Below are 15,077 nucleotides of genomic sequence, written 5' to 3' on the forward strand. Positions count from 1 at the left end.
TTCTGTTAACTCTTTCTTTTATTTTGACTTACATCTAGAATGTAACAATAAGGGTTCGTGAAAAATAAGTTAGTTTTTGCAGAAACATTACAACAGCACCTTTATATGTAGGATATATAAATATCATTTGCTACGATATTCCGCAATTTTGCTTTTCGAATAATGAATAATCGAAGAAATAATAATTAATATCTCATTCGTTTGATTCAGGTTTCGATTTTTTAAATATTTGATTTCGGATATATACTTTTAAGATTCAACAACAATTAAAAGTTATATCACACCACAGTTATAACTGCGAAAATTCCCAGTTCCTGATTTAACTTTCCTCTTTGGCAGTCTTAGCTCGACTTCTGTCATCTACTTTTCCCCTAAACGAACTGAACTTAATTAAAGCAACGGACATGCACTGTCGACAAGTTTTGGTACTACAGAGTAATTCCACGATGAAAGATAGAATTGCAATACCGACAACACCGAAGTATACATAGAAAAGGCCATATAAACTATCCAATCCAAGTGACTGAGCAGATCCAGACCTATCTGTGCTTGAACAGCTATCAGATTCCGATTTAGGCCACCATATTTCTCGCCATTTTTGTATAAGTCCTGCTTCTGTCATCTTCATAATCCTGAAAAAAAAGTTTCTATATTGGAAAAAGATGAAATAACCCAATTTCCGAAATCCGAGATGAATTCAAAATGGAAAGTCCGTACTCAAATTGCAAAATCAAAAGACATCAAATGAATGGATAGCAACCGTCATACTCAGTACATCTATGTATCGGCAAGTCATGTTGAAAATAATTTCTTACGTGATTGACTTTTGTAAATATTACGTTTGAATTTTAATTTGGTGATTTGGACATTACTGTTAAATTCAAGATTCTTAGATATACAGTTTAAAAATACGATATTTTTTTTATTTACTGTATTTAAGAACAACTTTACATACGAGCAAGTGTATTAGAAGAAGGGTAGAAAAAAGTAAAAGTACAAAAATACTGAGGGAAATACAAAACGTAAAGTCTAAAGATTGTCCGTTTTAAAATAAAATTAAAAAAATGGAAATCAAATGCCATTTTTTCTGACGTCGAACAGGTATTTCTTTGTTACAATGTTTTTTGTGTTTCTTTGAAACATTTGACGTGTCTCTATACATTTTACTTATACATTCCGTCATTATGTTATTGTGCTATTGTAAATTTTTGAATTCTTGTCTTACATATTTGCTAGTCAGCTTTGTCTACATACCTCAAAGGGCTTCTTTGTTACATATTATTCGTTTTTATAGTGATTAAGATTATTACACAATGTTGATTGCTGTACCAATTTTTGACATATTTACGTATTGAATGTCTCTGTTTGTTATGATCACACAATGTTGTCAATATAATGGAATGTGATGCGATTGTCATAGAAGTAAGAGGTTTAGATAGCTATATAAGAAGGTTTTATCCACCATTTTCTATATAAGAAAATGTCAGTACTAAGTCAGGAATATGACAGTTGTTATCCACTCGTTTGATGTGGTTGAGCTTTTGCCATTGGATTATGGACTTTCCGTTTAGAAATTTCCTCGGAGTTAAGTATTTTTGTAATTTTATTTTAAAACCTGGTGACCTACCGAATTAGACTATTTTGGGTTTGAAATAACTTGATGAACATTACCGGGTGTTTTGTGTTGAATGAGATCTGCTTACCCATTCGGAGTACCTGAGATAAACCCAGTTTGGTTTTTTTTTGGGGAGGGGGGGAGGTTGTTGCTTAGTATTTATTTTTCTATGTTGTGTTTTTGTGTTATATTGTTTTTCTGTTTGTAGCTTTGAAGTTGTCATTTTTTTTAAATTACGGTTAACAAAGTCGTTATGTTGTACAGAAAAGTCGCAGAAAATCCAATAGAAATATATATGGAATAGAAAATATAAAAACTTACGCTATGTTAAAAGCATTCAAATAATTAGAATGTTCTGGTAGAACAAATCCATATCCTGCTTTGTTGAATGTTTCGTCAGCCACGGCGTAGGTTTTACAATCTTGGAGCATGATGTACTCAAGGACAGAGTGGTCTAGTAATAATGCATACTCGTTTGTTCGTACATAGCTTAATATGGTTTCTAAATGATTAGCTTTCGGCATGTCATCCATTTTGGACCATATTTGTCTGTAAACTGACGTTTTCGCAGTCTACAAATAAAAAAAAAACTTGAAAAAGGATGTTTTTTAATTTGCATTGGAGTTCTGTTTTTTTGTTATACTTTTTTGTGGTTGGTAGTATGTGAATTATTCTAAACTAAGTTTTCATGAAGATGTATACGCAAAAAAACAAAAGCAAAATACTTATCATTTAAGCAAGACTTTCTTTTAAAAAGCATTTTTGTAAGATTTTATTGATGAAGATTTTTATTACATGTAAACGATTTCGCTTCTTTTGAGGTTGTAGCAATTTCCTCATCATTTTTCTTGCAATCTCTTTTTTATCCTCGTTATCGTGTTATGAGATTTGAAAGGGGTTGTTCTTACTCGTTTATCACGATCGGTTCCACACGGGATCTGCTTACTCTGTTGGGGCAACTAAAATCAACCTATATTTTTGGTATGATAGGTTACTTAGTTTTTATGTTTTTATGTTTGTCTGATTTTTTCTTTTCTAATCAAGACGATGTGAGTACATTTTCGACATATAAGTTTGATTGTTTCTCTTGTATCTTTTGCCTTTCTTTTTACCACCAGTAGGCTAATGTTGCCTTTATTTTTTGTGTCTGACTAATATAGTTCTTTTATAATGTTTTTGTTTCACATGGATGTTGGTTCTTGAAGAATTCTCTAGACAACATAAAACGAATCATTTGTTATCCTTGACTATTAAACCTTGTATGGCTACCTGAAACAAAGTAAGAAGATTCGCTCCATTGAATATCAATTGTCAAATGTTGTTATAAACCTTGTATGACTACCTGAAACAAAGTATGAAGATTCGCGCCAGTAAATATCAATGGTCGAATGTTTTCATGTCTAGCCAGTTCCTCTAGACTGTTGATTGGTGAATCTATTATAGTCACAGTCAGATAGGCAGCAAGATTTGCTGTATATGTGGCTGCCATCAAAATAGTAAATATCCACCAGAAACTTAACATAACTCTGCCTGACAAGGACCTAGGCTGAGCGTCTCCTCCTGGAAAAAGATCCACAGGTTACTGAACATAATCATGCACGGCAATGATCAACATCATGCACCTCCTGAGATAATTGTAAAGGTAAAAATGCAATGATATAAATCATACAAATTTAAAATGACAGGAAGAACATTTAAAGGACGGCCTTATGTTGCGATACATTTACAAAAAATATGGACGTTCTATCTTTATCCTGTTTGATTTTTTGTTTTGTTTTATATCCTGGTGATATTGTTTTCATATTGTTTTTACATTTTGTTATTTTGTTGTAGGGGAGGGGGAATTACATTAAAATATGATATGATTTTGTTTACATCTGCATCATTTGATGTTTGATTAACTGTTCTCTCATTGGCAATATCCTTAAATTTAGTCGCGCGAATCTTTTTTATTGAACTTGAACTTGAACTAAAGAAAACAACCTTTGCAGTAATGTGTTCTAAATGAATTGATGTAAATGAAACCATCATACATACCAGGATTAAATTTTGTATTTACACCAGACGCGCATTTCGTCTACAAAAGACTCATCAGTGACGCTCGAATCCAAAAAAAAATTTAAAAAAGATTCTTAATATCATCGTACCATCGTGTATTGAATTTCAATACATTAGATATATTTATTTCAATTTGAATGTTTACGTTTTAAACTTTCAACTGTCTTGAAAATTATCAACCAACTCGACAGAACCAGGACCGATGCCACACAGAATAAAAATTCTAGCTACTCTTCCAAATTGAGGGTGTGTAAGTGCTGCTCGATAAAACATTTATTTTCGGTTTGAAAATGATTTTAATTGACTAATTTTGTCCTTCAGTTAAAAGCTTGATTGTATGTTTATATTGAACAGGTATTGTATAAGATGGCATACAGCGGTTGAATATTTTTTAGCTAGCTGAATAGAGAAACTACAAAGCTTCTTATGCTACCGTTTCCTTTATAGTCAATCTTACTCCTGAACAAACTCATACTTATAGTTTATCTGACATGATGAGAATGTGAAAGTATATGAAATTCCGTCAATCATGAATTTTAATCTAATTTCAAAAAATGTATTACCCTGTTCAACAAAAGCTCCATAGATAAGCCACATTGAACTAGACAAGTGTTCTGTCTCTAGATAGTGTTGATGTTCTTCTAACTCATTAGAACAAGGACTGTATCTGTTTACTATAAACATAACCACGCCCACTACAATTATAGCTACACCAATCAGAATCCACACAGTAATAGACAATGGTTTGAACATTTTGTACTCTTTATTAGCCTCTACCTGCGGCCTCAGTGTAAGAATACCCACACCTTCTTCCATGTAGGTTTTTGTGAAGTCGATCACTGATTCCCTAGCGGCGGTTATTGTAAATGGACCAGCTGCAAAATCCGCTTCCTGCAGAATATATCAGAAATTCTAGCAGTAAAATAAATCTTTGATAAAGGTTGAAGTCTAACCGTTGGACAATGTATTTAGTAAGAAATAAACACAAGAGTTAATTTTTTTAATTTTAGTTCAAGTTTGAACACGAATGACTGAACATGAAATTTTAATCGACTAGATTTTGTGGAAGGATTTACTCTATCGACACGTCTGACCTCCCTTTTTTTTTTTATAGTTATACACATTTAACTTTCGTAATTGTTGGTCTCTATAGTACAGAATGAGGTAACAATAGTTAACCGGTGTTTAAAACACACAATGAAGATAATCAAGCTTACAAAACAAACGGAATCGCGTTACTTATTTTGGAACGATATCGGATATGGTGGCATGATTAAAATGACACAAAAAGGGGTGTTGGTTATTAATTATTAATATCAAATTGTATTTGAATTTTTATGTACCTTAAATTTAGTATGTTTTTGAATGCTATTATTTCAATTATTGGAGCTTACTCATTCCGTTCAAATTGTAGTTGCACATTAGATAAATATTGATCTGAAGAGATGTAAAGAATCAACTCAGTTAACTCACCTTACGCATAACCATACCAACCATACCATTCCATGTACCGTCGTCTTCTAAACTACCATAGGCATTGTCAGCAGGAGTCACAATCTCATAACTCATGATAAAAGACAAAAGTACTTGTAATCATAAATGTTAAACTTCGCGGGTGCTTTAGATCGGTAAGCAGATCCTGCTCCATATGTGGCACAAGTCGTGTAAATATTTCATATTATGATTCTGACTATGAGTTTGCTTGTATTTAACAGAGCAGAAACTATTGCAATTGAAATATTTAATTAACATGGTCGAACATATACCAACTGGAATCGATCATTATCCGACAAATGCAACATACATTGGAGGAAATAAAAAGAAGGTGCGTTTAAGTAAACAACCATACATAACAACAACATATTTATAGAAATTTAGGTGTCTCTACACAATGTTTGAGGTTTGATCACAGTCAAGTAAATTAACACCCTCTTTAATTTGTTTAGTATACAAAGTCAGGTATTAAATCAGGTATTGCTAATTGCCAATGAGTAAACAAAAGTTGCAACTACCAAATATCCCAAATCAGCACCATATTGTCTTAAATAAAAGTAGCGATCAAACGTTTACTCTAGTCATTAAGCTGCAGAGATGAACTACAGATGTGTTCAGCACCAGGTCAGGAAAATATTATGCAGTGAATTTCTCTGGTTGCTGTCTACATTTTTTTTTAATTTTTTACCGTATGATATCTTGATAAATCGGGCAGTTGTTTTGTTTTTGTTTGAATTATGTGACATTTTCACTAGCGAAAATTAAAAGTTCATTATCTGATGTTTTTGAATTTGATTTGTTTATTATATATGTGATAAAAAAAGAAGGGCAGTAGTATATTACATACAATGGCTAAATCCGTCATATTGCTGTTTTGTGCATAACGTTATGCTTTCCAGTGTAACGAACAAGGAGTGTTCGCACCTATTTGCTTAGTTGTCGTGGCAATAAAATTACTCCACATATATTTAATGGGTCGCTTGGAATATACAAATTAACATGTTATATTAACAGAAAAAGGAAGATTTCATTGATACAATTTATTTTGTATTTGGTGCTTGAAACAGCGTTTCTGTTAAAATAAATAAATTGATATAAAAAGATCATTTGAATTTTTTTTTCGTATTTACAGTTTTTTTTTCCTCTTTCTGTTTGGACTGTAAGTTTATTTTGTTTTAGTATCAATTTAAGAAGAAGAAAAAAAGAAATTTTTACCTTCTTTTTTCATTTGAACATTTACATCACAACTAGAATTGTGAAAGTAGTTTGATACCAATTTAAATCCAAAATGAAAGATTTAAAAAAAAATTTCTATAAACAAAAGCAAATGTAGTATACCGCTGTTCAATAATCAGAAATTAACAATTACGTCACGTGCTACTGATAAAACGATTCTTACTTAAAGTTCAGTTTGAGGGCCAGTTGATCAAGAATGTCAATACAAAGTCCAGTGTAGGTTGTCTTGTTATTTTCATCTGTATTGAAGAAAACCATTGGATCCAGCTTCATGAAAAAATATAAAAAACACATGCACGCTTCAGATAGTAGCCCGAATATTTATTAATAGATAACAGAGACCCGCAGGAAGCTCAAACATAAGTCAAATTTGGCAATAATTTGTTTCAGAACATAGTATTCATAGAGTACTAAATGACGGGAAACTAAAAGGGAATTATACATTTGGATCGAACATATACGTGCAAACTATATAAACATCTTGAGAACTTTGATGTTAAATGTTTTGCGCCAAATTAAAAATCAGATGGCGAAATCAACGACAAAAAATAAAATTCATCACAATGTATAATTTCATATGGAGTGGTATGTGGATCAATTTTTTTTCTTTACTAAAACTTACCGGAACTGCTGCCACCTTTAATGTGGCATTCCTAAAGTCTAGGAAATCATTTGCAAAGAGTTTAAATTGCTTCAGAGATATTCCTGTCTTTTCTGACCAACTACCCATGTGTTTCCATTTATTTATCAAACCATTTTCAACGCTGCAGATTTGATATTTACTTTCTGTGATATGACCAACCTCCTAAGAAATAAACAAACACATGGTCAGCTATACAGATGTGTGTACATGTTTTTTTTCAGCAATCGAATATTTTCTAAAACAACGATATCTGTCCAGTTCAAAAGATCAAAGAATTCTCAATTCTCATTTAATTTTGTCAATAGAACGGAACCATGCACAACTTTTATACAAATGAGTGGTTTAGTGAGCTAATAATATAATCCAGCATAATCCACCATTTTCTTCATAAATAAATATACCAAGTCAGGCATATGACAGATATTTGCCACCTTTTTGTTGATGGATAACTTTTGATATTGGCATTCTTTTTTGAGTTGGTATTTTCGTTATGAGAACTATAAAAGTATTAGTTAGGAAAGAATGTCGAATAAACCAAATAAACAAGTTTCAAAGTTTTATTATATACTTCTGATGTACTAGAATTTCAAATATATAACACAATAAAAAATTAAATATATTAGTGATATCTACCTTTGCTGTCTTCATGACTACAGTCCGATTGAACATGGAGGTGCGTTTATGGTTAGAGCAAGAGAGGGGCTCTAATGACGTTATATTGTGCTGTGTAACTATGGTGGAAAATATGTCCAACATCTTTAATTTTGCATCTGCTAGATGGTTAGTAAATTCCTTAAATATAACGTTAATGAAAGAAATATCACTGAGAATAAATGAAATTATTCAAGAACTTTTTATATATAGACGAGATTAGTTAATCGATATCCAAATCTCGCAACACAATTGAAATGCGACAATTAAAAGAAAAAAGCAAACCACGAAATTGCGAATGGAAATTCATCAATAATTATTCTCCTTTTCTAACTTGATTTGATGAATGTTTCATTGAAATAGTATGTTGCATTATAATTTTTTGTATTTGGTTTGTGATAGGTATGAGCGCATATTGTTACAATATCTATAGCCATTATATTATTCTTTGTAACTCAATATTTTTTACAGACGTAAATGCTTGAACTAAGGTAGGAATATAACAGTTTTGTTTTTTGAATTTGTTTATTGTGATTCATTTTTTGATTTGGCCATTTGATAAGGGACTTTCAATTTTGAATTTTCCTTGCAGTTTTTTTTTTCTGTTCTACTGAATTTTGCTTTTTTTCATAAATCATATCATTAATTATTGCCGTTATTTCTCATATTCTGAAATATGCTAGTGTTAGCAGATTTTTCTTTCATACATGTATATTGCTTTTGAACATTTGGTAGGTGTAAGGACAACCGAAAAAAAAACCAACGTGTTAATTAAACAACATGGTCGCGAAATATTCTATAATAGAATGTATATTGGTTCAATCATTCCAGTTTTTTTTTAAATTTTGATGCATAATGCGTTCAATGGCATACATATATTAACCAAGCACTGTAAACATTTAAGTAGGCAAAGTTTGTAAGCTTGATACCTTTCATAACTAATAAGAAATCATATTTTACGAAAAATTGATTATATAGATATAAGAAGATGTGGTGTGTGTGAGTGCCAATGAGACAATTCATCATCCAAACATGTATATCATATATTTGAAAGGTTAATAGTTACCATTGCTGGAAGATAGTCATGTTCACATATTTCGAAATCGGGTCCTGTTGATTGTTGTTTAAGTGATATGATTTTACCATCGCTATACTCACTACCGTTAAGATCAACTATTCGTTGATCTTCTGATAGTAGTATCCAAGGAAAATGTAAGACTTCTTCTGTTTTAGCCTACAATGTAAAATAAAAAAAAAAAGAATATTTTCAACTCGTTATATAAAAATTGTTATTAGATCACAAAAAAATGCAAGCGTTTTCAACATTTGTCATATTTCTTCATTTAAGTTGAAACCTTTCAAATACTCGTTACTATGAAAAATGAAAGTTAAGAATTAAACAAAGGAAAAAAAGGAATACAGAAATAAAAAATATGTGTAAGGAGATGTCAGATATAAGATAACAACAGAAAGTCACAAATGATAACATATTCACTCAAATGACAGATCTTCTTTAGATGTGAAAAAGAATAACAATCGGTGTTTTGTACTCTTTAGTTTACGGAAATTATGTGTTTTCTTAGATTATTGAATCAATATTCAATGACATAAAGTCTTATGTTACCTGAAATAAGATCCTTTTTAGCTTCTCTCTAGAGGTAATCACAAATATTCCATCTGGTTTATATTTAGATACAAACTTTATGTACTGTTCAGCACCTTGGTAATTTGTAGTTTTTACCATTCTGGTCGACACTGGCTTCAAAGACAATTGTCTTATAAGATCTGTGATGCATGCGGAATCTAAAAAACAATAGAATACTCCTATAATTCCATAAATACAATTTAAAAATGCGAATGAAAGCAAGGATTATTTGCTCTCGTGATATTTTGCTTAATTTTATTTTATGTAAGAAGTATAGTTCTGCATACATAGCAAGAGATACATAAAACAATGTCGATGTACATACCTTTCCAGTTCATTCGAGTTTGTGTTTTCTCACCTTGATTCGTATCTCTTCATAGATTTAAAAATTAATAAGCTTACGATGTATTATCTTCTGGAAAAAGTTTTCACAGATTTTGTCCCCGGGAGCATTAAGAAAACATAAGTGAAGCATAATGATAAAGAAACTCCATAGTTTGCCTTTTCTGGCAATTTAGATTGTTACGGACCATCTTTTTGTCGATACTTGATTTAAATAAGGAGAGAATGTTTTTGCAGCGTATAAAAAAATAAAAATAAGACGATATCAATTCGTCTTTTCAAAGAAATCACTTAAAGGTAAGAAGATTCGGGATCTTCTGTCATAAAAATGTATATTAATCTGAGTGGTGTTATAGAACGCATGCGTAAAGGAAAACATTTGGTCCTCAACCGAGATAGAGAAAACACCAAGGCGGTATAAAAGATAATCCATAACTTAGTCCTCTGCTGTAGTACTACAAATAAACTGAATATCAGGGCTAACGGTGTACAGTTTATATACTTTATACTAATCTATATATAAGCTGGAACTGTTAATTATTGGTACTTATTTTTTATTCCTTTACCTCATCTGCATTTAGCAATCTTTTTCTGAAATGTTCAACTTCGTATTTGATTTTACTTACTTATTGATATGGAAACGACAAATGTGTCGGGCGTACCTAAATATAAGGTAAGTTTGCTTGGTGAGTTTATTATACATTATTCCTTTGTATTGAAAAGCTATTGCAATTTTTATACGTCATGTTTAGATTGTCTCTCTAACTCCTTGACATTTCGAGAATAATGATATATGGAGAATAAAAAAAGAATTTAGCCGATTTGATTGATATATTACGTCATTGGTGTTAACGTTTCATAATTCAAATTAATATAATTTAAGTCAAGGTACCTTAACAAAATTCACAAAAAAGTTTGATATCAATTTTAATAATGATGTCATTTTACATTTCCTATCGATTGCTTAAATATTAATCAAAGTATCCCCACATGGGGCTAACTTTGTCTTCATTAACAAGCTTGGATACATCGGAGAAATTAATGAATACAAACTCTCATTAACAGGAAATTGAGTAATTTTCTGGAAATTAAAAAAAACCTATAACCATCTAACGCGAATAATATTCCATGAATGACAAATACAAAATAAATGAATGGTTAAATGTGGGTAAGCAACAAAAAATCCCCGTTTTTACAGTAATACAGTACTGTATTCATGAGATGATAGGTTAACTACAAGCAAGACAACAACAAGATAAACATTATTTTTCCTGTTTACTTTTTGTTATTAAAACCTCAGAATTCCAATAGCTTATAAATAATGATATATAACCTTGATTTTTTGAATAATATTTGTTGGTAGATTACCATGTGCGTGATTGCATTGAGGTCTCGGTCTCGTAAATAATTTTATTGTAACTTACTGAAAGTATAGTCATGATAAAGAAGTATATTGCGCCACTGCCTATTCATAGCAATGTCAGCTAACAATGTATTACTGTAACTACAGTCTTGCCGGAGCTGTATCATACTGGTACTAGTCACGTGACAAAATCCACGAATCACTACAAGACTTGGGATAGAACGAAGGATCATCTGTTTGTCTAATACAATGGCTGTTTTACAGTCAACAGATAGGATGAAGCCATGAACATCCTCTTCCACCAGCTTACAGACTATAATACATGTATATGAGAAAAGTACGATACATTTAACAGATCTCACCAAATTACATTTATTTTAGAAATAAATGGTGACATACATATTGATGTTTTGTATGAACAAAAGATTACACAGATAGAAGAGATTTTACTTCATTTTTACATAAGAAAACTGGCAAAATAGAATATTGGTAAAAAAAAATCGGACTTGTTTATGGAAGACAGTTATGGAAGTTTAAAAACTTGTCGTATGCATTTAGAAGTACATTTGGAAAATTTAGACATGGAGTAACTTCGTTGAGAATTGAAACAGGGACGTATAAGAATAAAAATTTAGACGATAGCATCTGTTGTATGTGTGATTATAAAATAGAAGACAAAAACATGTCATATTAACATGTCATAATAACATGCCCTTAATATGCAGATTTGCGTTTTTGTTTCTATAGTGAAGCTATGAAGTATAATGTTGATTTAAATGATTTGTCTGAGGATATTAAATTTGTGTATTTATTTCAAAATGTAAATTTTTTGATTGGTTGCCGAAACCTGCTTTAATATTTTAAATAATAAATACCTTTTATATTCTTAAAATGAAATTATATTAACAGTCGTATATATTCAAACAGTTCTATATAGAATTTATTTTGCATAATTCTTAATTGAATGGTTTTTGTATTTTGAAATTGTAGGTTGTCTGTATTACATTGTGGGTACTGTATATTTTTGTAATAATTACATCAGATGTATGTTTCATTATAATACTTTAGGGTTGTAAATGCGTTGACCGTGCGCAAATTTTTAGAATGTACTTCGGTCAACGCTTTTACACCCCAATGAAGTTACAAAAAGAAGCATTCAATTCTTAATTGCAAGTACATTGTAGTGAGACTAAAACAAAATATTGTATCCGAATCTACATACTTTTATCTGTCTTGGTAGATGGTGATTCGGTCCGCTTACATGTCCTAACTGATTTTCTTATACTTATATCACTCTGAACGACAATAAAATTTCCAATGCAGGCGTTGAATTATCGATCTTATTAATATAAACTTTAATTGAGCACCCTAATTAAAATTTTAGTTACATTTGAAAAATATCAAATATTAAAAGTATTTTGTTTCAAAGTTTAAATTGCCATGAATTATATTGACATTCGCTTGCAATAAACTTTGGGACTTTCCTTTTTGAATTTTCCTCAGAGTTCAGTATTTTTGTGTTTTTACTTTAGCAATGTCGGATTATTTTTTGTTTATTAAAAAAGTGGAACATTCTTTTTAAGAAGTATATTTGAATATACCAAAAGTTAACCAAAAAGCCCACCAGTAACATTAATATTCATTATTGGTCGAAGCCTCGGAATAAAGTACGCCCTACTTCATTATTTGTTAAAGCTTTAAACGAAATATCAGGCAAAACGTTATATTGGACTAGGAATACACAGTATATTTAAACATTATTTATACAATTACAAGCATTAATTATGCGGTGGATGTTTTTGTTCAAATTATTCATGTACCTTTTCTGGTTAACTCCATTGTACCATCACTAAATGTGGCATTCATAACTTCCAACTTGACAGCATCGTTAGTCAAAGCCTCGGAAAATAAACAAGGCCATACTTCATCACTATGCAAAGCTTCTGGCGAAATTGCAGGACACGCACCATCTTGGATAAGGGTGGCTGAAAATATTTAATGTAATAAACGGGTGTTAGAAACACAGAACGTAAGGTATACAACGACAAGCTTGTGTACAATAATAACTATAATTTAATTAAAGGTGAACAGTTTGAAGACATTTTAATTTATTGTCTAAAAAGGTTGATTCCTTATTATACAATATCAAAATCGTTGAGGAGATTCGTAAGAACCTTTAAGAAAGGATTAATACTTGAAATGTAATTTAGATTAAACGTTATACATGTGTTATGCATGTGAGAGAATATGAAAGTCTTACCTATTTTAAAAGTAGGTAAAAGATCCACCTTGTATACAATTTGTAATAGAACCAGAGCAACACAACCAATACTCGACAGCATGATGAATAAAAGACAACTAACAGTCGTACACTTTTAAATTATCAATAGAGTAATCAAATGTTGGAATTGCATGTTTGCAGCCTAAAACGACCTTGTTATGCAATTCGTTTCCTTTTGAATTCCATCTTAGCTGGTTAAGTTCTCTTAATCGGATTTCGAATTAGGGGATAAAAGTCCGTATATTCGATTTGGTTCTTTGCTTTGATTAACTTCAAAAATTTTTAAGTATCTATCTAACATAATATTTTTCATTTTGTTAAACCAGATATTTAGAAAGTTGTTTTCTATAATGAAATTATTCTCTACAGTTTAAAGATGTAATTGCAGAACATGATTTTCAGTAGTTGTCGTATGTTGATGTTTCTCATTTCTTGTTTGACCATTGGTTTTCCCGTTTGAATAGTTTTCACTAGTAATTTTGGTGCCTTTTTAAGCTTAATGTTAGGTGTGAGCATAGGCTCTGTATTGGAGACCGTCCTTTGACCAGTAACGGTTTGGTCGGATTGTTTTTTTTTTTATTCACACCCCTTTTCTATTTTCCATTTTACTTCACGGTATAGGTTTTTCCCATTGTCGAATGCCGTACAGTTGTATATGATTATTCACACCCATTTAATTTAAAATTTGGTCCTACCAAATCTCGTTATCTTCATTTTAATTGAATTTTACACAATGTTGACAACGAATTTAAAATTAAGTTTATGCGCTTCATTTGCAGTCAGTAGTTGTACGATATCCATTTTTGTCATTCCTAGATTCTTTTGTTTTACTTCCAATACTAATATTAATAAGTGCCAACTAAATTGATAATGATTTTTCTTCTCAAATTTGAGGACAAATTGTCTGTTTGAAAACATTAACAGAAACCAATTATTACTTGCATGTTGAATGAGAATTAAATTGGAAAACATTTAACTGTATAAATAATCCCCAGGAAACAGTAAATTATTTTCAGGTAAACCAATCTTAATAATTACAAATGTAACTTTGATCAAATTATATAATCTTTCTTCAAATATCATCCCTTTACTTGCAATCTAATACTCTCTATTTTCTTTGCGGAGATAATTACGAATCCTAAACCTGGTTTGTATTTAGATAAAACTTAACGAATTGTTTATGACTTTGGTAAATATAAGTTTTGACCATCCTGGTGGACCCTTGCTTCAGTTTAAAATTGTTTAATTAGATCTGTGAGGCATCCTGAATATGAAATAGATGTACTATACAATGTCATATTTCATCAATAAAACTTTAGAATGAAATGTATGATAACACAGTGAATGAAGCAAAAGGAGACTTTAAGATGATTAATTTGCGCTGTTTCATTTTCATTTGAACAAGCTACTTTCCGCTATATAGATGACGTTCTTTCACTAAATAATTCAAAATTTGGTGACCATGTTGAACGCATCTATCCCTGTCGGAAAATACACGAAGAACAAACATTAAGCTAGGAAAACGTTGTAACCATAACGCTATACTGTGTGACGTTATAATATATGCTTTATTTTATATAATTAGACCGATGGTTTTACACTAGTAATTTTGGGGCCCTTTATAGCTTGTTGTTCGGTGTGAGCCAATGCTCCGTGTTGAAGGTCGTATATTGACCTATAATGGTTTACTTTTTTAAATTGTTATTTGGATGTAGAGTTGTCTCATTGGCACTCACACCACATCTTCCT

At 30.9% G+C, this 15,077-nt stretch overlaps 1 protein-coding gene across 1 annotated transcript; it reads right to left on the reverse strand.

The window, feature by feature from the left end:
- Positions 1-13,512, reverse strand: LOC139487471 (glutamate receptor-like). Its single transcript, XM_071272286.1, has 13 exons — positions 13,308-13,512; positions 12,868-13,032; positions 11,109-11,360; positions 9,322-9,500; positions 8,764-8,931; positions 7,680-7,838; positions 7,026-7,208; positions 6,567-6,670; positions 5,147-5,237; positions 4,237-4,564; positions 2,958-3,175; positions 1,937-2,187; positions 1-632 (listed from the first exon to the last, which is right to left on the reverse strand). Exons 1-13 carry the CDS (start codon positions 13,387-13,389, stop codon positions 320-322), a joined length of 2,493 nt encoding a protein of 830 aa, XP_071128387.1. The 5' UTR covers positions 13,390-13,512; the 3' UTR covers positions 1-319.
- Positions 13,513-15,077: the final 1,565 nt, after the last annotated feature.

The sequence above is a fragment of the Mytilus edulis genome, chromosome 9 (genome assembly GCF_963676685.1).
Source record: "Mytilus edulis chromosome 9, xbMytEdul2.2, whole genome shotgun sequence".
Classification (NCBI taxonomy): domain Eukaryota; kingdom Metazoa; phylum Mollusca; class Bivalvia; order Mytilida; family Mytilidae; genus Mytilus; species Mytilus edulis.

Bases quoted from the DNA above. Each gene is read 5' to 3' on its own strand.
- LOC139487471 (XM_071272286.1), bottom strand. From the start codon at position 13,389: ATGCTGTCGAGTATTGGTTGTGTTGCTCTGGTTCTATTACAAATTGTA. The intron at 7,209-7,679 runs GTAGATATCACT...TTTATTTCTTAG, and splicing joins TAGTCATGAAGACAGCAAAG to GAGGTTGGTCATATCACAGA. The intron at 633-1,936 runs GTAAGTTTTTAT...CTTTTTTTTCAG, and splicing joins TTGAATGCTTTTAACATAGC to GATTATGAAGATGACAGAAG.